Source organism: Ornithorhynchus anatinus, chromosome X1 (assembly GCF_004115215.2).
Source record: "Ornithorhynchus anatinus isolate Pmale09 chromosome X1, mOrnAna1.pri.v4, whole genome shotgun sequence".
Classification (NCBI taxonomy): Eukaryota; Metazoa; Chordata; class Mammalia; order Monotremata; family Ornithorhynchidae; genus Ornithorhynchus; species Ornithorhynchus anatinus.
In genome coordinates this window covers 50243523-50270792 of record NC_041749.1, presented here as the reverse complement: position 1 = coordinate 50270792, position 27270 = coordinate 50243523, and the positions used below count along the sequence as shown (strand labels likewise).

The following is a 27270-nucleotide window of genomic DNA, read 5'->3' as shown; positions in this document are numbered from 1 at the left end:
TTGGAGTTCCTTGAGGCTTGAGTCCTAGGCCAGTTAACCTGATTAGCTCCTCTCTTGGGTATCGACTCTCCAGGGGCTATAGGGAGGAAGGTTCCTCAGCCTTGTTCATTACAAGTCTCTGGCAATGTCTGAAAGTTTCTGATCAAGGCAAAAAAGAACTAAAATGGTGGATTTCTGGCTTATTCGTTTTTGAATAATAATAATTTTGTCTTTGTTCAGTGTTTACTATGTGCCAAGCACTGTACCAAGCACTGGGGTATATACAAGATAATTGGGTTGGACGCAGTCCCAGTCCCACATAGGACTCACAGTCTGAGAAGAGGCAGAATGACCTAGTGGAAAGAGCACCTAGGACTTGGGTTTTAATCCTTGCTCAGCCACTGGCCTGCTGTGTGACCTTAGGCAAGTCACTTAACTTCTCTGTGACTCGGTTACCTCATCTGGTCAATGGAGATTAAAACCTACTCCCTCCTTCTTAGATTATGAGTCCCATGTGGGAGAGGGACTGTGTCCAACTTGATTAACTTGGGTCTACTCCAGTGCTTAAAACAGTGCTTGGCACATAGTAGGTATTCAACAAGTGTCATGCTGATTATTACTAATATTATTATTATTATTATTATTACATCCCCATTTTACAGATAAGGGAACTGATGCCCAGAGAAGTGAAGTGATTTCCCAAGGTCACACAGCAGACAACTGGTGGAGCCAGGATTAGAATTCAGAGCTTGCAGTTTTAATAAGAAGCAGCAGGAGGGAGCAGAAGCAGCAGAACTGAATCCTCTCTCTGAATGCTTTTGTCATTCAGTTGGGAAGGCACAGAGGGCTCTAATGGCTATCTTTTAGTTAATTATATTTATGGATTGCTTACTGTGTGAAAAGCAATGTACTAAGCACTTGGGAGAATGCAATATAACAATAAACAGACACATTCCCTGTCCACAATGAGCTCACAGGTCTAGCGCTTAGTATTGGGCTCTGCACACAGTAAGTGCTCAATAACTAATAATAATAATGATGGTATTTGTTTACTGCTTATTATGTGCCAGGCACTGTTCTAAGCGCTGGGGTGGAATCAAGCAAATCGGATTGGATACAGTCCCTTGTCCCACGTGGGGCTCACAGTCTCAATCCCCATTTTACAGATGAAGGAACTGAGGCACAGAAAAGTGAAGTTCATTTATTCGATCATAGTTATTGAGCACTTACTCTGTGCAAAGCACTGTACTGAGCGCTTGGAAAGTACAATTCGGCAACAAATAGAGACTATCCCTACCCAAATGGGCTCACAGTCTAGAAGGGGGAGACAGACAACAAAACAAAGCAAAGCAAGTGGACAGGCATCAATAGCATCAATATAAATAAAGAGAATTATAGATATATATACAGCATTAATAAAATAAATAGAATAATAAATATGTATATATATACATAGGTGCTTTGGGGCGGGGGAGGGGGTAGACCAGAGGAGAGAGTAGGGCGATGGGGAGGGGAGGAGGAGCAGAGGAAAAGGGGGGGGCTCAGTCTGGGATGGCCTTCTGGAGGAGGTGAGCTTTCAATAGGTCTCTGAAGGGGCGAAGTGAGCTAGTGTGGCAGGCTGTGAGGAGGGAGGGCATTCCAGGCCAGAGGTAGGACGTGGGCCAGGGGTCGTCAGCAGGACAGGAGAGAAAGAGGCACAGTGAGGAAGTTAGCAGCAGAGGAGCAGAGTCTGCGGTGCTGGGCTGTGGAAGGAGAGACGGGAGTTGAGGTAGGAGGGGACAAGGTGATGGAGACCTTTGAAGCCCATAGTGAGGAGTTTTTGCTTAATACAAAGATTGATAGGCAACCACTGGAGATTTTTGAGTAGGGGCGTGACATGCCCAGAGCGTTTCTGTAGAAAGATAATCCAGGGAGAGGAGTGAAGTATAGATCGAAGTGGGGAGAGACAGCAGGTTGGGAGTGTGACCTGCCCAAGGTCACATAGCAGACAAATGGCGGAGCTGGGATTAGAAACCATGACCTTCTGACTCCCAGGCCCGGGCTATGTCCACTACGCCATGCATGATTGGTTTTGGTTCACCATCTTGTCTCCATGAGTAACAGCCTTGCTCCAGGTCTAAGTAGAGACATTAGATCAAATTGGCTCTAAGTGGATTTTAACAGTTGGATTTAAACATAGTGTTTTAAACTAGCAACTAGAAAACCTCCTGGGAGGGAATGGTGATCAATGTCACCTTTTCCATGTCATTTGAAAAACGCACAAAATGAGACTCTAGCAATGGCTAGGTGGGTTTCCTTAGAATTGGATGTACCTCAATAACATTCCCAGGAAATTCAAAAGGGAAAAGACCCAACCCTTTCATGGATACCAGGTGTTCAGCACAATTTTCGACCCAATTTTAATTTTCACTCCCCATTTTTTTTCAATTTCTGCATCTGCCAGAGGCACTGGCATCGACAACTGTTAGGAAATGAATTTTCCTCTGAAGCAAATTTTTATAGGATGAATTGACTGATGGAAAAACCTCATAATTGCCCATTGCTGAAAAACATGTGGATAAAAATATCTCCCAGTTTTTTATCCAAATTTCCAGCTGAAAATTGCTAGGAAAGATGTTTTTTGAAAAACCTTCATCTCTCAGCATGTAATTACCAGGTCCCTGAGCAAAAATACAGTATGGAGAGAGAAAAAGATTACAAAAAACTGAGAGATGGGGGAGGGTGAGATATGGCAAGGGGGGATGGAACTGGAATGGAGGAAAAGGAAATAGCTTTTATACTTCCAGTTAAGAGATTTTACTTGTCTCTAAATAAAATTATCTGAAAGTGCATTCATCTCAAGATCAGAAGAAAAGCCCAAGGTAAACAGTCCCTTCTAAGGTTGAGAACAATCTTATTTTCTTAAAAGTAACCAGAAAGCAATAGAGGAGGAGGAGGAACAGAATACCAGAGCATACACAGTAGATTGTGAACCCTCAAAGGGACATGGACCATTTCTAATTCTCACCTATGTCTTCTCTTGCAGTGCTTGGTACAGTGTTCTGCGCACAGTAAGAACCTCAGTATTATTACTACTATTCAATTAATCAATCATATTTTATTGAGTTCTTACTGTGTGCAAAGCACTGTACTAAGTGCTTGGGAGAATACATATAACAATATAACAGGTACATTCCTACTACTATTACTCACAGTCCATGGGAGAATGATTTTCCCTGGATTTTCAAACTTCACAGGCCAACTTCAGTCTGGACAGCTGCAGGGGGAGCAGCAAAACCAACTCTCATTTATATGTTGCCGACCAATGACATGAACTTGTTCTTCAACCCATATAAGGAAGTAGCAAGATAAAATGGGAAAGGAGTCCTGTATGTCCCTCTGCCCCTAAGTGAAGGAAAAAAAAAATTCACAAATCACACAGCTGCATTTTAACCAGCAAACAGTTTGACCAATGATGCCAGCCCTAATTTCAGGTTGGTTTTTCATATCTGTTGGCCTTTGGATGCCTGTAAAGAATGCAGTGCTTCACAGATAGGGTCCATTCGATTGTTCAGTTAAATGCTCCTTCCCAGACTTGAAGCTGCAAGCTGTCACCCTGTGGAATTTTCTTGGAATAGCCAGATTTTCAACACTTTTCTGGGGAGACTTCTCCACCCAGGAAACTTTAGTCTCTCCCCAAAATCAGGGCTTCATTTGGGGGAGATCCCTGATCTAGAGTTTTTAATTGTATTTTTCCCCCAGTGATTTGCTGTTTTCTTTGGTCGACTAGATCCTCAAAGCTGAGCTTGGTATTTTAGTGTGCCAGTCCCACTCACCAATGTTAGGGGTTGACAACCACCACTCTTGTTCTGGTCATAATAATTATGGCATTTGTTAAGCGCTTACTATGTGCAAGGCACTGTTCTAAGTGCTGGGGTAGATACAAGATATTCAGGTTGGACACACTCCCTGTCCTACAAAGGGCTCACAATCTTGATCCTCATTTTACAGATGAGGGAATTTAGGCACAGAGAAGTGAAGTGACCTGCCCAAGGTCACACAGCAGATAAGTGGTGGAGCCAGGATTAGAACCCATGACCTTTTGACTCCCACACCTGTGCTCTAACCACTAGACCATGCTGCTCCTCTGAGCATGAGTCTTATTCCCAGAGCCAGTACAGCACTGACCTATTTTTTTGCTATCCTTCCATGCTGAAAACTTGCTATCTTCTCTTTCCCCTAGGGCTCTTCTGGTAAAACTGATTTCTAGGATTTTCCTGCCTAGATATTGGTCAGCTAGGTTTGGCATTCTTCCCCCAAGACTCCCAAAATTTCTCCAAACTGAATCATTGATTTTCTTTTTATTCAACTCGGATTTGTAGCCTCATTAACAACACAGGGATAATTCAGAGTAATCCAACACCAGCGGAAAATACTTCCAACTTCAGAATAATCCATCATCACTACTAATGTTCTAATAGCACCATCTTCAAAATCAGTAACCCTGGTAGAAAAATTAGACTTGACATTTAATAAAATTAGATTTAACACCTCCATCTTTCCACTTGGATGTCTTCACTTTCACGTGGGTGATAGCAGGATACCTAAACATCTGCTATATAAGACAGCTAAAGTTGGGTAACCCCGAGCTGAGTAGCCAGAAGAAAGCTTTTAAAGGCAAATTCCAGCATAATCTACAACAATATGGCACGGATGTAGAAAGCTGGGAGGAATGAGTGGTAGACAAACAGCCTAGTACTCAGCAAGCAGTAATGGAGTGGTTCTGCTTGAGCAAGGCTTTTAACAAATTGATTCGAAGAGGCAGGGTTAAAAAACACAATAGACATCGCAAATGGCAGTCACAGCTGCAAACCAAAAAACTGCTCCTAAATTCAGTGTCTCACAGCCGCATAGAAGGTCCTTACCTGACCAATTTCCTAAGTAGGAGCAGCAGGTATTTTGTAAAGGAAATTTCCAGCATTACCTAACTTACTAGTAATTACCTTTCTACTATCGGGTACATAAATTATCTTTCATTAGGCATTTCCTGTCTCAATCCAATCAATTAAGCACAGCAAAAAGCTCACAACTAAGGGACTATTCCAAAGCCTTCTGCCTCTATGCCATTACAATTAAACTCAAGATGCAATTAAAAGCAAAATTAAAAAAAACACACTTTCATTCCAACTTCAATGGATTCAAGGAAATTGACAGCCACGGGAAAAAGGCCTAAATGTCAAATGGAAAGTGGGTGCTATTTATTACAGAGCAGTTGCCCTGCCCTGATGAAAGAGAAGGTTTTCTAGTGATGCCATTTGGAGGTATAGATGGTTTCCACAGTGCCATAGCTCAGGGGAAGAATTTGTTGGGGGTAATGACACCATCCATTGAATAATGATTGACTCTTAAGCGTTCAGTCCCCAAGAGTCAATTTGTGACACTATTTCCATTAAATCCCAAGTCTTAATTTAGCAGGGTTTGGAGGTGCAGCATTGAAGAGACTCCATTTTCCAGGCCCTGTAATACCTGAGTTGACTATTATGGTATTTGTTCAGTACTTACTATGTGCCATGCACTGTTTTAAACGCTGGGGTGGATACAAGTTAATCTGCTTGGACACAGTCTCTGTCCCAGATGACTCACAGTCTAAGCAGGAGGGAGAACAGGTATCAAACCCCCATCTTACAGTTGAAAAGTAGCTTTGCCTAGTGGATAGAGCACAGGCCTGGGAGTCAGAAGGACCTGGGTTCTAATCCTGGTTCTGCCACTTGTCTGCTGTGTGACCTTGGGCAAGTCACTTCACTTCTCTGTGCCTCACTTGCCTTATCCATAAAATGGAGATTAAGACTGTGAGCCTCATGTTGGGCAGGGACTATGTCCAACCTCATTAGTGTGTATCTCCACCAGCGTTTAGTACAGTGCCTGGCACAAGGTAAGCACTTAACCAAGTCCATAAAAAAGTCGAGGAAACTGAGGAACAGAGAAGTTACCTCATTGCACGGCACCTGCATGAAGCGCTCCATCAGGCAGAAGCCCATTTGAACCCCTGAACCTAGAACACTTTTTTCTAGGGGGACCCTTGACCCACCCTGATTATTCCAGAGCCATTTCATTCCCACACCATGTCCCTTTTAACACAGATATCACTTCCAACTGGAGCTGAGCACTTTTACATCTGTAATCAACCCTGAACTGCTGCCGCTGCTGATATTGCACCTTAAAGAAACTGTTCACCTCACATATTATCTGAAATGCGCTATGACTGCCGATGTATGTAGGTGTGTATGTTTGTGTGTGTATGTATATGCGTGTGTGTGTGTTTGGCAGGGTGAGGGGGTGCCTGCTGGTACACCTACTTCTGGGCAGTCAATCAATCAATCAGTTGAATTTATTGAGTGCTGACTGTATATACTACTTATTTATATTAATGTTTGTCTCCCCCTCTAGACTGTAAACTTACTGTGGGCAGGGAATGTGTCTGCTAACTCTTTTACTGTACTGTACTCTCCCAATTGCTTAGTACAGTGCTCAATGAATACGACTGTTTGATCAACCAGACAGCACACTGTTCTAAGCACTTGAGAGAGTACAATAAAACAGAGTTGGTAGACACGTTCCCTGTCCACAGGGAGCTTGCAGTGTAGAGGGGGAGACAGACATTAAAATGAATTATAGATATGTACATAAGTGCTGTGGGGCTGAGGATGGGGTGAATATCAAGGGCTTAAAGGGTACAAATCCAAATACAAGGGTGAGACAGAAAGGAGATGGGGTAGGAGAAATGAGGAATTAGTTAGGGAAGGCCAGTTGAAAGAGATTTGCTTTTAATAAGGCTTTAACAAGTCCTCTAGACTGTAAACTCCTGTGGGCAGGGAATACCAACTCTATTATATCATACTTTGCCAAGCATTTAGAACAGTGTTCTGTACAAAGTAAGTGCTTAATAAATATGATTGATTGATTGATTGATTTGAAGGTGGGGAGAGTGGTGATCTGTCAGAAATGAAGGGGAAGGGAATTCCAGGCCAGAGGGAGGATGTGGTCAGAGGTCAGAGGTTTAGTCAATAGGATGGCGTGAGAGGAGTTAAGTGAGCAGTTGTAGTAGGAAATCAGTGAAGTAAGATAGGCAGGGGGAAGGTGATTGAATGCTTTAAAGTCAATGGTAAGGAGTTTCTTTTTAATGTGGAGGTGGATGGGCAACCACCGGAAATTCTTGAGGCATGGAATTTTTAGGAAATCCTAATTTTAGAGGAATGAGTGTTTTTAAGGAAAATGATCCATGCAGCAGGGTGAAGTATGGACTGGAGCGAGAAGAGACAGAAAGTAGGGAGGTCAGTGAGGAGGCAGAAGGAATCATCAAGGTGGGATATGACGAGTATTTGGATCAGCGTAGTTGCAGTTTGGATGGAGAGGAAAGGGTGGATTTTAGTGATGTCATGAAGGTTGAATTGACAGGATTTGGTAACAGATTGAATATGTGGGTTGATTGTGAGAGATGAGTCGAGGATAATGCCAAGATAATGGGCTTGCGAGACAGGAAGGATGGTGGTGCTGTCTACAGTGATGGGAAAGTCAGGAGAAGGACAGGGTTTGAGTGGGAAGATGAGGAGTTTAGTTTTGGACATGTTAAGTTTGAGGTCTCAGGGGGATATTCAAGTCAAGATGTCCTGAAGTCAGGAAGAAACATGAGACTGCAAAAAAGGAGAGAGTCCAGGGATGGAGATGTAGATTTATGAATCATCCACATAGAGATGGTAGTTGAAGCTGTGGGAGTGAATGAGTTCCCCAAGGGAGTGGTTGTAGATAGAAATAGAAGGGAACTCAGAAATAAGCCTTGAGGGACTCCCACAGTTAGAAGGTGGGAGGCAGAGAAGGAACCTGTGAGAAAGACTGAGGATGAGCAGCCAGAGAGAGAGGAGGAGAACCAGGAGAGGACAGTGTCAGTGAGCCAATGTTAGATAATGTTTCCAGGAGAAGGGGGTGGTTCACAGTGGTGAACACAGCTGAGAGGTTGAGGAGGATTAGAAGTCCTCCTCTTTTCACTGCAACATAATAATAATAATAATTTTGATACTTGTTACGTTCTTACTGTGTACCAGGCACTGTACTAGGCACTGGCATGGATACAGACGAATTGAGTTGGACATAGTCCCTGTCCCATGTGGGGCTAACAGTCTCTATCCCCATTTTACAGATGAGGTAACTGAGGCACAGAGAAGTGGAGTGACTTGCCCAAGGTCACACAGCAGACAAGTGGCAGATCCGGGATAAGAACCCATGTCCTTCTGACTCCCAGCTCAGTGCGCTATCCATTATATCACCTGTAACAGGTGTTGGGTTTGCAATTAGACAGTCCTATTCTCTGAACTTTCAAATCTTTTCAGAGGTCAAAGTCTGCAACTGAGAACTCTACACCTTCTTCTAAAGTATTTTTCTACCATCATTAGTATGTAGGCTTCAACAATCAATTTAAAATAACACTAAAGAAAAAGCAAAATTCTATAAGGATCTAGATATCTAGATATCTAATGAGAAGCAGCATGGCTTAGTGGAAAGAGCCCAGGTTTGGGAGTCAGAGGTCATGGATTCTAATCCCGGCTCCGCCCCTTGTCTGCTGTGTGACTTTGGACAAGTCACTTAACTTCTCTGTGCCTCAGTTACCTCATCTGTAAAATGGGGAATAAGACTGTGAGCCCCACGTGGGACAACCTTGTATCAACCCCAGTGCTTAAAACAGTGCTTGGCACATAGTAAGTGCTTAACAAATACCATAATAATTATTATTAGTAGTAGATATCATCATAGCTCCAAAATCTCACAAACTGGCAGATTGTAATATGCAGGTGAGCATTAATACTAAAACATGCAAAGAAGTCATTGAACCTCAAGGGATCAGGAAGCTTAATAACACTGGTATTTGAAAATCAGCCCATAATTACCAATTCTATCATTGGCTTTCCAAATGAGAGAAAGTTGTAATGGAAATACTCAAAACCGAAACAATAGTATCTCATACATAATACCATTTCCTGTCCATTATAGTCATGCAAGCTTTTGGGAGAATACAATTTAACAATAAACAGACACATTGACTGCTCACAACAAGCTTACCGTCTAGAGCCCAGAGTATCTTACTGCTCTTTATTGCTGTCCAGATTCTCTCCATAATACTTCTGGACAGATTCCTGAAGAACACAGTAAGTGCTTAACAAGTATTACAGTTATTTATATTAGAACCCATCATTTAGCATGACACATGGAATGGCTTGGTAAAGGTCTGGGGGATGGTGAGGGGAGATCCTTTCCTTCCTCGTGAAAAACAGTGGAAAAGCAAAACCAAGAAATGAAAAACTAAAAATCAGCAACAACACGATCAGAAACAATAGAGTTTTCTTTTGACAATCTAGACAGACGAGTCAGCAGAAGACTAATAATAATGATAATAATAATAATGGTATTTGTTAAGTACTTACTATGTGCCAGGAACTGTACTGAGCACCGGGGTGGGTGCATACAAATTGAATTGGACACAGGCTCTGTCCCATGTGGGGCTCACAGTCTCAATCTCCATTTTACAGATGAGGTTGCTGAGGCACAGAGAAGAGGAGTGACTTGCTCAACGTCACACAGCAAACAAGTGGCAGACAGAATAGAACCCTCAACCTTCTGACTCCAAGGCTCGTGCTCTAGCAGAGCAGGGCACCTGCAAGCAAGCGGTTGTTTCAGGGTGCAGCACAGCATCACAACAGGAGGAGCATGGCCTAGTGGACAGAGCCTGGTGGACAGAGCACGGTCTTGGGAATCAGAAGGATCTGGGTTCTACTCCCAACTCCACCACTTGTCTGATGTGTGACCTTGGGCAAGTCACTTTACTTCTCTGTGTCTGTTACCTCAGCTGTAAAATGGGGATTAAGACGGCAAGCCCTATGAGGGACAGGGACTATGTCCAACCCAATTATCTTCTATCTACCCCAGCATTTAGAACAGTGCCTGGCACATACTAAGTGCTTAACAAATCCAACAACTATTCTTATTATTACAAAAGACAATGACATCTACCTCTGGGCAGATTCAGAAGGCCCAATCTCAGCAATTGTCTGGCTGTAAAATCATACCCTTAATACACACCCCAAGAAATAACAAACTACTGTAAAACTATAATCTCTAGTCCCTGCCCCATACCTTTGCTCTGACTCAATACTTCCTCCCACATAACCATCAGTACCTTTTGTGCCTAAGAGGCCCCAAAGAATTACAAAGTAGCTGCACCTACCCAACTCTCTTTAAATTTCTATTTTTTTATAATGTCAACCTTTTATCATCACCAAGACTGCACACAGTAGATTAAATAATTTATGGGTAAAGTCTGGGTAACCAATGCAATCTCACTGTAGGAAGAAAGTCATTTTTTTATGATTCTTGGTTCTTGTGACTCAGAAACTTTCAGTTTAACTGTGTCGTGCAACCACCACTTTCTCTTGCATCGTTGATTACATTTCATATTACTATGTGAAGCTGTAAATCTTTTCTGCTATGTTATGGTGCAGAAAGAGAACTCATAAGGAGATAACAGAGGGAATGTAAAACTTACAACTGCACTCACTCAAATCCAGCACTGATTTAGAAATGTTTAAGAGTTAGAAGGAGATTCAACAGCTTAGGAGAGAACAGGTGTTGTGGTTTAAGAGACAAATCAACATACATCATTCTTCCTATTGTATCCTTTCCTCACCAGTCCTGGCTCCCATGGAGGATCTGCCAATATAGAATTACAATGCCAGTGTAAAATTGCCACAAATTCTACTTGTTTCTTACATTTCCAATTCTGTCTTGATTCTTACATTAGGAGTAACAGTTCCATGTTCTGAATTGCACTAGCCCCCAACAGACTAGAATCTCCAGTTTTGGTGGGAAGAAAGATCTTCTTAGGAAAAAAAAAGAAGGTAGAGATGCATTTCAGTTTGCTTAACAGATGTAGAGGATGAACAAGGAGACCCTTCTCCATAAGTAGCATTCTGAAAGTCTGCATTACCATTGGAAAGAATGAGTTTATGTGCTGACCACAAACTGATTTTGTTTGGGAAAAAGAGAAGTTTGATATAAGGATATGGGAAGGGCATTAGTTATAAACAACTTGGAATTTCTTGGAAGTTTGAGGACAAGACTCATCAGTACATATGCTTTGAGGCATTTCTTGGGCCACGAAAGTGGCCATTTTCAAAAGATTGCCAATTCAGTTCTCCCAAAAGGCCCATCACTTTTGAGAGGGGATAGGAGATATCTGTCGATGGAGCAGTGGATTTTGCTAGCTTTCTGGGTGCTTCTCTTCAGAGTTTCTTTTTTTTTTCAATGGTATTTGTTAAGTTCCTATTATGTGCCAGTCACTGTACTAAGCACCATGGTAGATACAAGATAATCAGGTTGGATGCAGTATCCGTCTCATATGGGGCTCACGGTCCTCATCCCCATTTTACAGATGAGGAACTGAGGCCAAGAGAAGGGAAGTGACTTGCCCAAGGTAACACAGACAAGTAGCACACTCAGGATTAGAACCCAGGAGTCCTGACTCCCAGCTCTATGCTCTTTCCAGTAGGCCATGCTGCTGGCTCAAATGAAACCCTGGCCTAGATCCTGATTTCACTGAAAAGAGTCAATATTCCTGTTGGCAACTGGAAATCCTTTTGTTTGGGCTCATGAAGAGAAAGTCAATCATTGTCATCATCAACAGAATTTGTTAAGCCCCTCCTATGTGCAGAGTAATATATTAGGTATTTGGGAGAGTTCAATAAAAATAGAATACATGGTGTCTGCCCTCTAGTAGTTTACAGTGTTGGGGCTATTCCCCTGGTATATTGTACTGTATTGTACAATAGCCGAATTGTATATTCCAAGCGCTTAGTACAGTGTTCTGCCCATAGTAAGCTCTCAATAAATACTATTGAATGAATGAATGAATGGTACTTTGAACATCAACTGCCTCTATACCTAGCTGCAGGCAGGGTCTTTGCCTCTTGTCTTGTTTAGATACCCAACTCCTTAAGTCCAGGCTAAGAAAGACACTACTGCCTTCAACTCTCCCTTCCTCCCATCTCTTTATGGCATGAAAGGACTTGGGTTCCAATGACTTTTTCTCTCTTTGGCTTCATTGTGGGTGATTTCCAAGGCAAGTAGAGTCAGGCTTTGTGGGGCAGGATTCTAGGCAAGGCAAGGGACCCATCTATTCCAAGCTGCCAATAGCCTTGAAAATGAGTCAGGAAGAGATAGGATGTTCTCTCTTATCAGGGTCTCCCTTGTTCAGGGGTTGGGGCACCAAAAATGGAAGAGACTCTCATGCTATTACCAACCCCACCCCCTCCCCCCAACCTCCAAGCGATAGTGATGCGAGAGGATCAATAGAAAATCTTGCTAGTCACAGTGGGCAAAAGCCTTGAACAGTCACTATAGGTGATTACAAAGGGAGGAGAAGATCCTGGATGCTGTCTTGAACATTTTGCAATCTAATGAGAAAAAGGGGATGAACACAAATACACAAGTGAAAGTTCAACTAACAGAGGCATATACCTAAATAAAAAAGCACATAAGACAAAGATATATCAGCCATTTTACAGGGTCACAAATAAGCATTAGGAAGTTTTCAGAGAGTTTTGAAAGAAGGAAGAATCGTTGGATAAGAGGCAAGGGGAGGGGGCATAAGTAATGTCCCAGAGCTGAGGGAGTTGATTAGAGGCCAATAAGCTAGAGCATAGTGCTCAAAATGAGGAAAATCATAGGGAGTGGGGGTAAAAGTCTATGCATAGGATTTCCTATTGGTGAGGAATAAGAAAAGGAAGTCACTGTAGAATCTGGGGAATGTCAGGGAAAATGCTGTGGGGAAGATGATAAGGTTGAAGGGTAAATGGGTTGGAAGCAAGTCTGGAATAAGGGAAATGAGCAGGAAGCTGTTTCAGTAGTCCCGGAATGAAGTGGTATGGGGTGCTGCACTGGAAAGGAAAGGATGGAACCAGGAAATATTACTGACAAATTGAATGTAGATGATGAATGAGAGCAGGGAATCAGAGACTACTCTGGGCTTTTGGGTATGAGGCATTTGTGGATAGTGAGGCCAGTGATTGTCAGGAAGATGTTGGGAAGAGATCAATAAGCTCTTTATGGGCAGGGAATGTCTACCACCTCTGTAGACATGCAACTGCTTAGCAGAGGGATCTGCACAGAGTAAGAACTCAATCAATCCCATCGATTGACTGGTTGAAGGTGAGGGTTTGAGGAAGGTGAAGATGAGTTTAGCTTCAAGAACATTAAGTTTTAGGTGGCAGCAGGACATCTAAGGACTTGTCCTGGAGACTGGAAAACACAGGAAGCAGGGTGGCCTAGTGGACAAAGCACAGGCTTGGGAGTCAGAGGAGGTGGGTTCTAATCCCAGCTCTGCCACATGTCTGCTGTGGGACCCTGGACAAATCACTTACCTTCTCTGTGCCTCAGTAGCCTCATCTGTAAAGTGGGGATTAAGACTGTGCACACCATGTGGGACAGGGACTATAGCCAACCTGATTACCTTGTATTTACCCCAGTGTAAGGAACATAGTAAGTGCTTAACAAATACCACAATTATTATTACCATTATTTTTATATATGGCCCTCTGGGCTCAGTACTCATTCATTCAATCGTATTTATCGAGCGCTTACTATGTGCGCTTACTCTGTGCTTACTGTGTGCACCGTGTACTGTGTGTGAGAGCTTCTGTGAACCCCTGGATCAAATCCACATGCTAAATGTTAGATGCTCTTCCCCCATCTCTTGACCAATAATGTCTCCTCTCTCCTTCAAAACTCTGCTAAAAGTGAGCTTTACAGAGTAAGGGAACAGTACCCCGGTTCACTGGTCAGGAATGCCAATCCATAAATCAGCCACCTGAGTCCCTACAAAATAGCCTAAATTATTTTGGAGGGGCCTCTACTGGATCTTTTTTTGAATAGACTTCTCCGGCTCCCTGGGCTCATCAAACTGGGGGTTAATTTTCCAGCATGCTTTCCAATAGGGAAAGCAGCCCTTTAAATATACTTCCCTTTCACCCTTCTTGGAGTGTCTCTGAAACATCCTGTTTTCTCCATAGGAGGCCAATTGTTCTAAATGTTTGGATAGGATGCAGACATCTGGTATATGGGGATCCTGCTTCCAGGGCCCCAGTCTTCCCCAAAAGCAAAATTCACCAGCCTCAATGTAATCTATTATCCCTTCCTAGAAAGCAGCACCATGAGGGATTCATTTCCGGGAGAGCACAAATTTTCTAGAATGATTCCTGGGCTGTACTCCATTCATATTCAAATGCTCAAGGTTGGAGGTGTATTATGTGATATGAAAAAAGAGAGGAAAAAGCAGGAGCATAGCAAAGCAAACATCGGGTCTGTTGGAGAAGCAGTGTGGCCTATTAAAAAGAGCTCAGGCCTGGGAATTAGAGGTCCTGGGTTCTAATGCCAGCCCTGTCATTTGTCTGCTCTGTGACCCTGAGCAAGTCATTTTGCTTTTCAGTGCCTCAGTTCCCTCATCTGAAAAATGGGGATTCATTACCTCTTTTCCTCATACTTAGACACAGTGAGCCCCATGTGGGACCTGATTATCTGGTATCTACCCCATTGCTGAGTATATCGCTTGACACATAGTAAACGCTTAACAAATACCACAATTGTCATTATTATTACTACGAAAAGATCCTTAACTACCACATTGCCAACTTTCCACCCAAGGAAGGAAAAGATACCATTCATCTCCAAAATGGCCTTCTAAGCTTTTCTGATTTCTGTTCCTGTGAAAAGAGTAGTTTTTGTTTCCTCCCACCCTTCTCCCTCTATTTCATTTTACAGTCCTTCCTCCCATCCCCAAGCTGGGTTTGTCACCTTGGCTAATTCCATTTTGAAAAAATCCCACATGCCCCTAAAGCCACTGCAGCAAGCAGAGTTTCATTTAGACCTATGAGGCGCGAACATGAGCTAGGGAGCCTTAAAAAATAGAGTAGATACCACTGTTCCTTCCTTCCCACAGTCTGTGACAGCCTCTTCCCTTCCAAAAGTCATGCCCCGGGCACCTGAAAATCAAGGTGCAGGAAAACATGAGCAAATAACAATAAGGAGACAGTTAAAAGGGGGTTTTCAGGTGGGAGATGTCCTAGGAAATAAAGACCACCGCACATAGCATCATAGCAGTCATTTGCAAAATGCTACAAACTCCATGTTATTTTAGTGGATCTCTGGAAAGCAGCTACCTCAGACAGAGAAGGTTTTTCAGTGATTAGACAGCTCCAGTTATCTTCTTCCCCCTTTTGCCCCCGGGGAAAGATCCAATTTTACATCTTAAAGCCAAAGACAAGATTCCAAATCAAACAATAAGGAGTCAGAAGGGAAAGAGTCCTCTGTTACACTTGTCACTGAATGAAAAAAAAAAAATCTCACTGGAAAAGTCAAACCAGAGTAAACCAGAGATGGAAAAAAATGGGAAAATGTGTAAGATCACTCACCCAAATCTGGCTGCAAATCCTTTTTCAGTCCACAGAGCATGTCTGTGATTTTCTATCAAGGTATTCGGCTATTTGCAATCCCAGTTCGATTTCTCTCTCTGTGTGTCTTTCTCTCTTTATCCCTCTCTCTATCTCTTTTTCTCTCCCTCTTTCTGGAAACACTGAAATCACTTTAAAGGGATCTCACTTTCAGCAATCCTCGGAGAGAGCAGGGATTCAAGGGAATGTACTCCTCCTCAGAGAGAGCAGGGATTCAAGGGAATGTACTCTTCTACTTGAAGGGGATAAAGTCCTATTGACTTGGCTGGGAGAGAGGGCTTCACTGCCCCCAGGCACTCTCTTCTTCTAAATGTGGATAGTGTGCACCAGCACTGAGAGACATTGTGTCCTGACTCACCAGGGACTAAAAAGAGAAAAACCAGGCTTAACTTTCAGCAGAAGAGATCCTTAGCTATTTAACTCAAAGGTAAGACAAATATTCCCCAGACCTGTGAGAGTAGAGGGCTGGCAGGCTGCAGGCTCCCAAAGTTAGGAAAGGAATGATTAGAAAGAACAGCTGTCAGGACAGCAACTGGATCCTGCTGCATACTTGCCATCCCAACCAGTGAGTCAAACGCTTCTATAGCAGTAACATCCCAGAGAGTGCCCCCTTCTCTGGAATGAATTTACAGGGTTGAATTCCTCTTTCACCCCCACCCAAAGGAGACAGGGGAGGGGAATGTCTTTCTGGGTGTCCTTCCTCGCCCCTGTCGCCCCTTATAAAGCACTCTTGCAACTGGATACTGTCCTGGCAGGGCGTCAACACGGCTTGATGGAAAGCTCCGAGCCGAGTAGCATTTGGAGAGCTGGCAGTGGCGGCAACTGCAGCCGTTTTGCTTGGTTTCCTCCACACACACGCTTTCTCCACTTTGGCAACAGTTTGCAGAGCTTCTAGTACCTTTCAAGGCAATGTCAAGCTGCTGTCAAGGCAGCCTGCTCCCTCTCTCTCTCTCTCCACACCCACATACAAAATGAAACTGCAAACTCGTCTAAAGGCCAGTTGCTTCCTTACTATTTAGATAAACCTCTTCCAGAATAATGATAATAGTAATAATTGTGGTGTTTAGTTCAGTTCTTAGTATGTGCCAATCCAACTGCACACGTTCCCTGCCCCACACAAGGCTCGCAGTTTAAGAGGGAGGGAGAACAGGTATTTTATCCCCACTTTACAGATCAAGAAACTGAGGCACAGAGACATTAAGTGACCTACCCAAGGCACACAAGCAGCAGGTGATGGGGCTGGGATTAAAACCCACTTTTCCTGACCCAGTTCTGTGCACTTTCCATTAGACCATGCTGCTTAGCTTGTGTCTCTCTTCAGAACCAAGTTGAAAACCAAGTTCACATGAGAATCAGACATCAGGACTAGAGGAAAACAAAGGAAGCATTATTTCCTTTGTAGTTTTTTTACAGTATTCGTGAAGTACACACCCCAGGTATGGGTGCCAACTTTTGTTTTGAGCACAGCAATTAACTTGGGGTGGGGCTTTAGGGGGATGTGGCATCTAGGAGGCGGGCATCCACATAGCTTCTGGGAGGGCAGAAGTCCTGATCCTAGCCCTCAGTTAAGATACCAGACACTTGAAAACTCAAAGTGGTACAGAAAGCAGGACCCAAAGGGTAGGAAAGAAACAGGTAGAGAGGCAGAAATGTGTATCCAAAAAGAGAAGAAATCAAAAAGAAAGAGACAAAGAAAAAGAGGGAAGGAAGAAGGTGAACATCAAGATAGAAAGAAGTAGAGTGGGCAAAAAAAGTAGCCCTATGAACTGGACCCATAGGGTCTCAAATTCAGGAAAACACTTCACCCTGCTTTTCCTTCCTCATCCCCACTTCCTCCCCTGTCAAAGCACGGGCATTCATCTCTTTCTTTATTAATAATAATAATAATAATGATGACAATGTTGGTATTTATTAAACATCTACTATGTGTCAAGCACTATTCTAAGCACTAGGATGGATCAGGTTAGACACAGTCCCTGTCACACATGGGACTCACAATCTTAATCTCCATTTTACAGATAAGGTAACTGAGGCACAGAGAAGTTAAGTGACTTGTCCAAGGTCACACAGCACATATGTGGATTAGATTAGAACTCACATCCTTCTGACTCTCAGGCCCGTGCTCTATCGTCTTGGTCATACTATGCAACCTCTTCCCATAAGCTGATATATACACACATTTCAGCTGACTCTCGTTTCCCTTTAGGTTCACTTAGGTGTGACTATGTTCTGAAGAATCTAAACCGGGAAGTGGGATGGAACCTTTTCACCATTCATATCCAACAGACCACCAGTCTCCCCTACTGAAATCACATCTCTTCCAGGGCACCTTCCCGAACTAAATTCTCATCTCCCCTCCCTATTCTACCTTAGCCATTGCCAGTGAGCTTGATTCCATACCCCTAAGAGCTTGATTCCATACCCCTAAGCACGCTGATATTCACACTTCCCACCCCCACAGCACTTAAGTACATATCCTTATACTCTGTTGCTTCCTCTCTCCATAATTTATTTTGACGTCTGTCTCCTTGAGGGCAGGGATCATGCACTCTATTGTACTCCCCCAAATGCTTAGTACAGTGCTTTGCATAGATTTGTCTTATCTTATGCAGACAAGTCTTTTCTGACTCATAGCGACACCATGGACACATCTCTCCCAGAATGCCCCGCTCTCCATTTGCAATCGTTCTGGTAGTGTATCCATACACTTTTCTTGGTAAAAATATGGAAGTGGTTTACCATTGCCGCCTTCCATGCAGTAAACACAAGTCTCTGCCCTTGACTCTCTCCCATGTTGCTGCCGCCCAGCATGGGTGAGTTTTGACTTGTAGCAGACTGCCTTCCACTCACTAGTCACTGCCCAAGCTAGGAATGGAATGGGTATGTGTCTGCTTGACTTCCCCTCCCCTAGCCGAGACTGGTAGAATACTGGAAACTTTCCAGGTGCGACCCTCAGAGGAGTTGTATAGATTAAGCACTCAATAAATAGCATCGATTGATTGAATTATTGGGCTTGACCCTGGAACTTTAGGACTGTCCCACTTACATCTGGTCACCTTACTTCCTGTAAGGGCCCAAAGAGCTTCCTGTTGGTCCAGGAGCCTGTAGGTGAAGAATAAAGAGAAGGAAAATTTCTTCCTGCTTTATCTGGCCCCTGTTGCAAAACAAACTCACCAGGCTCTGGAGCCAGGCCAGAAGAGAAGAGTCTTTGTTCCAGCCCTGGTGAGCCCCCAATTTACTCCCTCAGCATATGCTGGGTTCCAGGGCTGGAGGGAGAGGAGCACACAGTTTGGTCCTGGAGCCCGATGAAACTAATGAGAGACACTAGTTAAATCCCACTGCCCAGAGAGTGTCCTGCCTCTCTCTTAGAGTCCCTACAAGGTTTGGAATTTGGGCTTGGGAAATGAAGATGGCATCTTGGCTGTTCTAGTTCTGCGGGCCACCACCTAGCTTCAAAGGGTAGATAGGGTGAGCTATGGCTGCCCATCCTGCCCCAAAAGGTCCACCTGTCTAGGGACAGGGGAATCAGGACATGATAGATTGGGAGAGTCACCATATGTGCTCATTTTTGGTGGATGGGAAAGATTCTAGTAATGTGTCCATGTCATTGTTGGTTAGGATAGGAAGCACTCTACTTCTCCCTTTTTGCTCCTTACGCACTGGAAGTTCATGTGAAGTCAGAGATGATGGTGTCCCAAAATTCTCAGGGCAAAATATAGGGGTCCTTGAGTCACATCAGTTTGTTTGAATACCCCATATGGAAACCACTGCACTAACAGTATCCTAGGGACACTTGGCAAGTAATATTTCCAGAATCAACTAGACAGCTTTGTCAAAGGGATTAATGATATGGCTGTTCATAAGAGTAATAATATTCATTAGGCACTTATTATGTGCCAATCACTGTATTAAGCACAAGATAATCAGGTTGGACACAGTCCCTCTCCCACATAGGGCTCATACTCTCAATCTCCATTTTACAGATGAGGGAGCTGAGGCCCAGAGAAGATAAATGACTTGCCCAAGGTCACAAAGCATACATGTGATGGAGCCAGGATTAGAACCCAGGACCTTCTCTTGTAGGGAATGAGGTCAAGATTACAGTCAAGTGGGACTGTACAGTGGGAGCAGCAACAGTTCCCTGTTTAGGTCTTAAGGGACATTTTGGGGGTAGAGAGTGGGTCAGAAGAGGTTAAGAAGTCAGTTCTATCTGCTCAGTATATTTATTTTGTCCAGTCTCATAAATATTTTTGTGTCGGTCTCCCCTGTTAGAGTGTAAGCTCCTTGTGAGCAGGAAACATGTCACATCTTTACTCTGTACTTCCCAAGCATCTAATACAGCACACTGCACCAAGTGGGTGCTCAATGAATACTGCTAAGACTAATAATAATAATGTTGGTATTTGTTAAGCACTTACTATGTATAAAGCACTGTTCTAAGCGCTGGGGTAGATACAAGGTGATCAGGTTGTCCCACGTAGGGCTCACAGTCTTCATCCTCATTTTACAGATGAGGTAACTGAGGCACAGAGAAGTTAAGTGACTTACCCAAGGTCACACAGCTGACAAGTGGCAGAGCCAGGATTAGAACCCATGACCTCTGACTCCCAAGCCCGGGCTCTTTCCACTAAGCCACACTGCTTCTCTACAACTTCATGGCATAGAGACAAAAAATAAATTCTTTCCCAGCTCCATCCACCGGAGGCTTTTAAGAATATAACACAAAAGTAAAAAGGGTGATCATTAAAATTGCTGGCCACTGAAGACACCCCTATCCAAAAATGTGTAAATGTCATAGTGAAGGACTATGGCAGATTACAGGCATTTTCATTATGTATCCAAGCCAGTGCATATAAACGCTATTCATGTTTGAGGTTTCTGGTGACAATATTTTACTACAGAAGTGAACAGCTTGTATCTACTCCATGTAAGAAAAAAAATGACACCACACATGAGACAAACTAAGAAGCCAGAAAGGATATAACATGACACCAAAATATAAGGTTACCATACAAAATGAGTATGAAGAATCAATCTACGCAGATTGGACGAATTTCCAAAATAACAAACAAAGCTGTTCCTTCTTTTTCATCTTGCATCTGACAGATGATCACTCTCCTCACCTTCAAAGTCTTATTAAAAGCACATCTCCTCTAAGAGGCCTTCTCTGACTTATTTCCTTATTTCCTCTTATCCCACTCCCTTCTGCATCACCCTTGAACTTGGGTTTGCACCCTTATCAACCCCTCCCTCTGCCCCACAGCATTTATGTACATATCCCTAATTTCTTTATTTAAATTAATGTTTGTCTCCCCCCTCTACACTGTAAGCTCACTGTGGTCAGGGAACCTGTCTACCAATTCTGTTATATTGTACTCTCTCAAAGTGCTAAGTACAGTGCTCTCCTCACAGTAAGTGCTCAGTAAATACGATCACAACACATCAATCATATTTGAACTCTGGGGTAAGCAGTCCAGCCATCTTGAAATCACCTGTAAACAAACTCTTTGAAAGTCTATCTTCAGATGAAACAGAGAGGTCCCTTTCTCTTTGGCATACAACCTTTCAGAGTCAAGAAGCAGAGGTATGCTTCTTCATTTACTAAAATTTTGCTCTTTGCTTCAAAACAGGGTGTAGATGGAATAAAATATCTCATGAAAGCATTTAAAACAACTGAGAGTTAAAAAAGAAGAGGAAAGTTGTGAAAACAAAGGGAATAAAAATAGCAGTTTCATCTTTCCATCTCATCGGAGTAGCCCAGTGTAAAATAAAAAGTCAGCCAATCAAACAGTCCTCATTTATTAAAATCATTCTTCCGCACAGTGCGCAGCACTCTACTAAGCACTCTGGGGTTTAAAAAGGAAGTACAAAATTCAGTCCATGAATTCCAGCCATTTAAAAACCTCAGTCCAACAGTAAACATGTCAGTACAATAAGGAACAAGACCATGCATGGTGAGATCACAACTAGCAGAACCATATGGACCCTTTCAGCCACCATCCCACCCATAGGTAATCTTTTTTTAATGGTATTTGTTAAGCACCTACTATGTGTTAAGCACTGTTTTAAGTGCTGGGGTAGATACAGGGTAATCAGCTTGTCCCATGTGGGGCTCACACTTGTAATCCCCATTTTACAGATGAGTTAATTGAGGCACAGAGAAGTTAAGTGACTTGCCCGAGGCCACACATCTGACAAGTGGTGGAGGTGGGATTAGAACCCATGTCCTCTGACTCCCAAGCCCGTGCTCTTTCCACTAAGCCATGCTGCTTCTCTTACACCATCCATGGAATCTTCTTTGAATATGAAGAACAATAACTACTACAACTACTGGGGAAAGCAGAAGAAATATAAATTCACCACTGTTAATAAGGAAGATAAACCCAAGTGCCTAAGCAGAAGATGCATATAAACATAATTACAGAGATTATTATGATTATGGTATTTGTTAAGAGCTTACTATGTGCCAGGCACTGTTCTAAGCGCTGGGGTTGATACAAGATTATTAAGTTGGACACAGTCCCTGTCTCACATAGGGCTCACAAACTTAATCCCCATTTTCAGGATGAGGGAACTTTAGACACAGAGTAATTAAGTGACTTGCCCAAGGTCACACAGCAGACAAGTGGCGGAGTCCGGATTAGTGAAAGTGCTAAAGATTTCCTGGAGGGACTGGATTGCTTGGAGTCAGCGAGGTTAATGTAGGATGGTTTCATGAAGGTGGTAGAGTTTTTGTAGCATTTTGGAGGGATGAGATATGATTTGGCAAACAGGTACTGTGGGCAGATATTACCTAGATTGTGAGCCCTGCGTGGGACAGGGACCAGTTCAGTTTGGAAAGCGGGGGAGAGATTATCCACTTGTGATGACTTTGACAGGGAAAGCGGAAGTTTTAACATAAAGTGAACATCAAGTGGGAGTCAGTGTAAGTTTCTGTAGAAGAAACATATTCAGAGCAAAGCTCATGGAGAACCTGAGGGGGAATTGGATGGAGACATAGATTTCAGCAAAGAAACTGTGCAGTAAATAAGGCATGAGTTATTTGGGTCTGGTAAGAGTCTGTGGATAAAAGACTGAAGAAGAAAAAAGGGTGCATTTCTGAGAGATATTCAGGAGAAAGATTCAGCAGGACATCAGCAGTGAGGGACACCAGTCCAGGTCAGAGTGGTGAACCACAATGTAAAAAAGCATCATCAGTTTCCCAGAAGGAGCCCCAGTCCAGCCTGGTTTAGAGTCCAGAGCCAGGGACAGTGCAGCATGATTCTTTCCTTAGGGAGATTCTGCACTCTTGCTACCTCTGACAGACTGCTGAGGTGCAATCTGGGCTTTCCCCCTTGTCTTCCCAGCTCCTCTGATCTTAGGGAAGAGCTGCCTCACAGAGGAACTCCAGACAGGGGATGGAGCAGTCTGTAGGGGTGATCAAATCAGTGAGGACCTGGAGGCCAAGCACATGCTTCTTTAGAAAATGCACACCATTGTGATGTCACACTATAACCAACTTGAGTCACTGTGACCAAAAAAGGTGTTCTTCAAAGAACCCAAGCTCCAAACCACCAGGCCATAATAATACACTGTATTTTGTACAGCAGTTTCAAATTTCCAATGAGCTTCTACTTCAATTATTTCATTTTAATCTCACAACATCCTTTTGAGATAGGGTGAGGCAGGTATATCTAAGCAGCGTGGCTTAGTGGAAAGAGCATGGGCTTGGGAGTCAGAGATTGTGGGTTCTAAACCCCGCTCCGCCACGTGTCAGCTCTGTGACTTTGGGCAAGCCGCTTAACTTTTGTGGGGCTCAGTTAGTTACCTCATCTGTAAAATGGGGATTAAGACTGTGAGCCCCACGTGGGACAACCTGATTACCTTGCATCAATCCCAGCGCATAGAACAGTGCTTGGCACACAGTAAGCACTTAACAAGTACTATACAAATAATAATTATTATTATTATCGCCATTATACAAATGAGGAACTTGAGGGTCAGAGACATAAAACAACTGGCCCAAGATCACACAACAGGCCAGGGGCAGAGCCAGGACTAGAACCCATCTCTTTTAACTCCCAGCCCCATGCCTTTTCCACTTGACAAAGCTACCTTCCCCTGCAGTGACTGCTATCCTGAAATGCCAAAGGACTGAACTAGTCTGAACGAAAAGTCACATGAAGCATAGATGAGACTCCTTGATTAGTTCAGACTCCTAATGGAGTCGGACTGTAAGTTCCTTGTGGGCAGGGATTGTGTCCTCCAACTCTTTGGAACTGTACTCTTCCAAGTGCTCTGCACACAGTAAGCACTCAAGAATCCCATTTATTGATTGCTGGACCAACTTTTCCTGAAATGTTCAGTTTGCATTGCTTGTGAGGCCTGCTTGTCTGAGATCCCATCAGTCATTCATTCATTCATTCAATCATATTTACTGAGCGCTTACTGTGTGCAGAGCACCATACTAAGTGCTTGGGAAGTACAATTCAGCAACAAATAGAGACAATCCCTGCCCACATTGGGCGCACAGTCCCCATGACTCACTCTTTCAGTAATAATAATTATGGTATTTGTTAAGTGCTTACTATGTACCGACCGCTGTTTTAAGTGCTAGGGTAGATACAAGGTAATCAGGTTGTCCCACGTGGGGCTCACAGTCTTAATCCCTATTTTACAGTTGAGGTGAATGAGGCACAGAGAAGCTAAGTGGCTTGCCCAAGGTCACACAGCAGACAAGTGGCAGAGCCAGGATTAGAAACCAAGTCCTCTGACTCCCAAGACTGTGCACTTTTCATTGTCATGCTGCTTTTCATTCCTTTGCACTGGGGTTCCTCACTAGCAGAGGGAAGGATTAACAAGAGGGTGATTTGGGTTCCATATTTAAGCAGGAAGTGATTGGGGGCTCAATGATGAAAATGATGAAACACAGGAATGAGAAAAAGAGAAGGAAAAGAGAAGGCTAAAGGGCAATTTAATAACAGATTAAATTTCAGGAATATGGAAGGTTCTTATACAGAGAAAGGTAAATATCCCTGATGACTGAAGTTGGGATAACAGGAAACGAGCTTAAATATAAACCAATCAGGCCAACAGGGAACATCTGAACTAGATGCTGATCTTAGTTACCAAGGAAGGTTGGGGCATCTCTTCTCTGAAGGTCATTAGGAATAGAATAATCCATTAGCTACCTGGTTTCCCTAATTTTATACCAAGGTTGCTAGTTTGAAAATGGGATGCTATAAAGATTTTCCCCAAAGGATACCAAAGCCAGATCTCAGAAATTCCCAGCTATTTCAGGAAAAGCTCTTAGATTGAAAACTAATGTTCTAGGGGAAAACACGGGTTTTAAGTAATGTGGACATCCATTTACCTTGGAGAGAGTCATCCTAAAAATAAATCATTCTTCGAATTGGAAAATTAAAAACACATGTATTGAAACATATATCAAGCATACAACTACAGAAGATTGCACTTCTAGTTACTTCAAAGAAAAAGAAGCTCAAAACTTGATTACTGTTGACTTGTGGTGTTGCCCTTATCAAATAAAGCTTTCTTACTTCTTACCCATGGGAACATGAAAGTGGTCTCTTAATTAACATTTACAGGTTTTCCATGCAGCCTGGAAGTTTTGTTCATTAAGGAAGATTAAGATCAGACTAAATTGCAAGCTCTGTTTGGAACAGATTGGGTCTTTGTTCTCTAGATAATTCAGTGTATTTACCTTTATATGCTTTCAAAGAGAAGGAAAGAAGCAAATGCAAGTTATTTTTTAAAAAAATTGCCTGCTCATGAACAATCATAGAAAGGCTGGTGTGGGCTGGGATACTGTGATGTGGAACCAAGGAGGAGAAAAACTCTCCCTTCTCGGAGCCTGAGTGATAAGGGACTAGGTGGTAGGGGGAGGGGACTGTAACACAGTGGCCAGAGGGCTAGGAGCCTTGTGGGCTTGTGGCTGAGAGAGGTGCCAATGGCTATGGGAAAGCAATACCCCTCTGAAATTTTCCATGGCCCCTGTCTGTTTGTCACACTGGAAGACAGCTAGGCTAGAAATGGCTGTGGGGAGGAGGGACCCAAGTTTTCAAACGTGGGACAAGGCTCACTTGTAAAGTTTGTAAAGTTTGGTCGCAAATTTACAAAGCAACAAAACCAAACAGCTTCACTGAATAATGGAATAATTGAGAGATTGCACCAAATGGAATTTCAGAAAGACACAGGCTGAGAGAAAGCAATTGGGTTTTCCATCCCTTCACTCCATTGAGATTGCACTCTGAAGTCTGAGGTTAGAGAAGCAGCATGGTATAGTGGATAGAGCCCGGGCCTGGGAGTCAGGAGGTCATGGGTTCTAATCTTGATCCGCCACTTGCCTGCTGTGTGACCTTGAGCAAGTCACTTCATTTCTCTGGGCCTTAGTTACCTCATCTGTAAAATGGGGATTGAGTCTGTGAGCCCCATATGGGAAAGAAACTGTGTCCAACCCGATTTGCTTGTATCCATCCTGGTGCTTAGTACAGTGCCTGGCACATAGTAAGCACTTAACAAATACCACAATTATTAAATACCACAATTATTACCAATGACTTCTTTATAGCCAAATTCTATGGCCGCCACTCTGTCCTAATCCTCCTTGACCTCTAGGCTGCCATTGGCACCACAGACCACTTCCTTCGCCCTGAAACACTGTTAGGACTTGCATGTGCTGACATGGTACTCAACTGGATCTCCTCCTACCTCTTCGAATGCTCTTTCACAATTTACTGGCTCTCTCCACCTTGCAGCTCTTAATTTCACAAAGCCCTGTTCTGGGTTCCCCAGCACCTTATCGGCTCTTCTTGAAAGACTTGGTCTGACAGATGGGTCATAGTTCAAAATGACACTCATCCTTCAAGTAACCCTCTCATCTAACCTTAAATCCCACACCTCATTTTGCCTACAAAACGCCTCCATTTGGATGTCTCACTGGCTCCTAAAACTTCACGTTTCTAACACTCAATCACTCATTTTCCCTCTTAAATCTACTTCTCCTAATTTTCCCATGTCATTAGGACCCATGGGTATAGCATGCAGAGGAGAAGCAGCAGCACAGGAGTTGCATTGCCAGACAGGCAACTCAGTGTGAAGGAGCAAAGTAGCATCAACCCAGCAGGGAGAAACGGCATCAAAAAAGGGAAGCCATGGTGCCATGCATAAGAACATAGGGCATGCAATTACTAGATTAATTGATCAATCAATCAATTTTATTTAAGTGTTTTCATTCATTTATTCATTCAATCTTATTTATTGAGCGCTTACTATGTGCAGAGCACTGTACTAAGCACTTGGAATGTACAATACGGCAACAGATAGGGACAATCCCTGGCCAACAATGGGCTCACAGTCTAAACGGGGGAGACAGACAACAAAACAAAACAGAACAAAACAAGTAGTCTGGCATAAATATTATCAAGATAAATAGAATCATAAATATATAGATATTAACAAAATAGAGTAATAAATAATATATACAAATATGCACAGTGCTGTAGGGAGGGGAAGTTGGAAGAGCAGAGGGTGGGAGAAGGGGGAATGGGGAGGGGAGGAGGAGCAGAGGGAAAGGGAGGGCTCAGTCTGGGAAGGCCTCCTGGAGGGGTGAGCTCTCAGTAGAGCTTTGAAGAGGGGAAGAGAGGTAGTTTGGTGGATGTGAGGAGGGAGGGCATTCCAGGTCAGCGGTAGGATGTGGGACAGGGGTCGATGGCGGGACAGGCACAAAAGGGGGACCATGAGGAGGTTAGCGGCAGAGAAGTGG

At 43.3% G+C, this 27270-nt stretch overlaps 1 protein-coding gene and 1 non-coding gene across 2 annotated transcripts in view; both read right to left on the bottom strand.

Moving 5' to 3' along the window:
- The window catches only part of GRIP2 (glutamate receptor interacting protein 2), a 177414-nt gene that overhangs the window by 139610 nt on the left and 10534 nt on the right, over positions 1-27270 (bottom strand). The window contains exon 5 of the mRNA XM_039910260.1: positions 18553-18608. Coding sequence (XP_039766194.1) covers positions 18553-18608 — 56 coding nt within the window. The remainder of the gene's footprint in view (positions 1-18552; positions 18609-27270) is intronic.
- On the bottom strand, positions 18330-18467 carry LOC114806885. Its single transcript, XR_003754940.1, has one exon. It is a non-coding gene; the product is annotated as a small nucleolar RNA SNORA7 (small nucleolar RNA).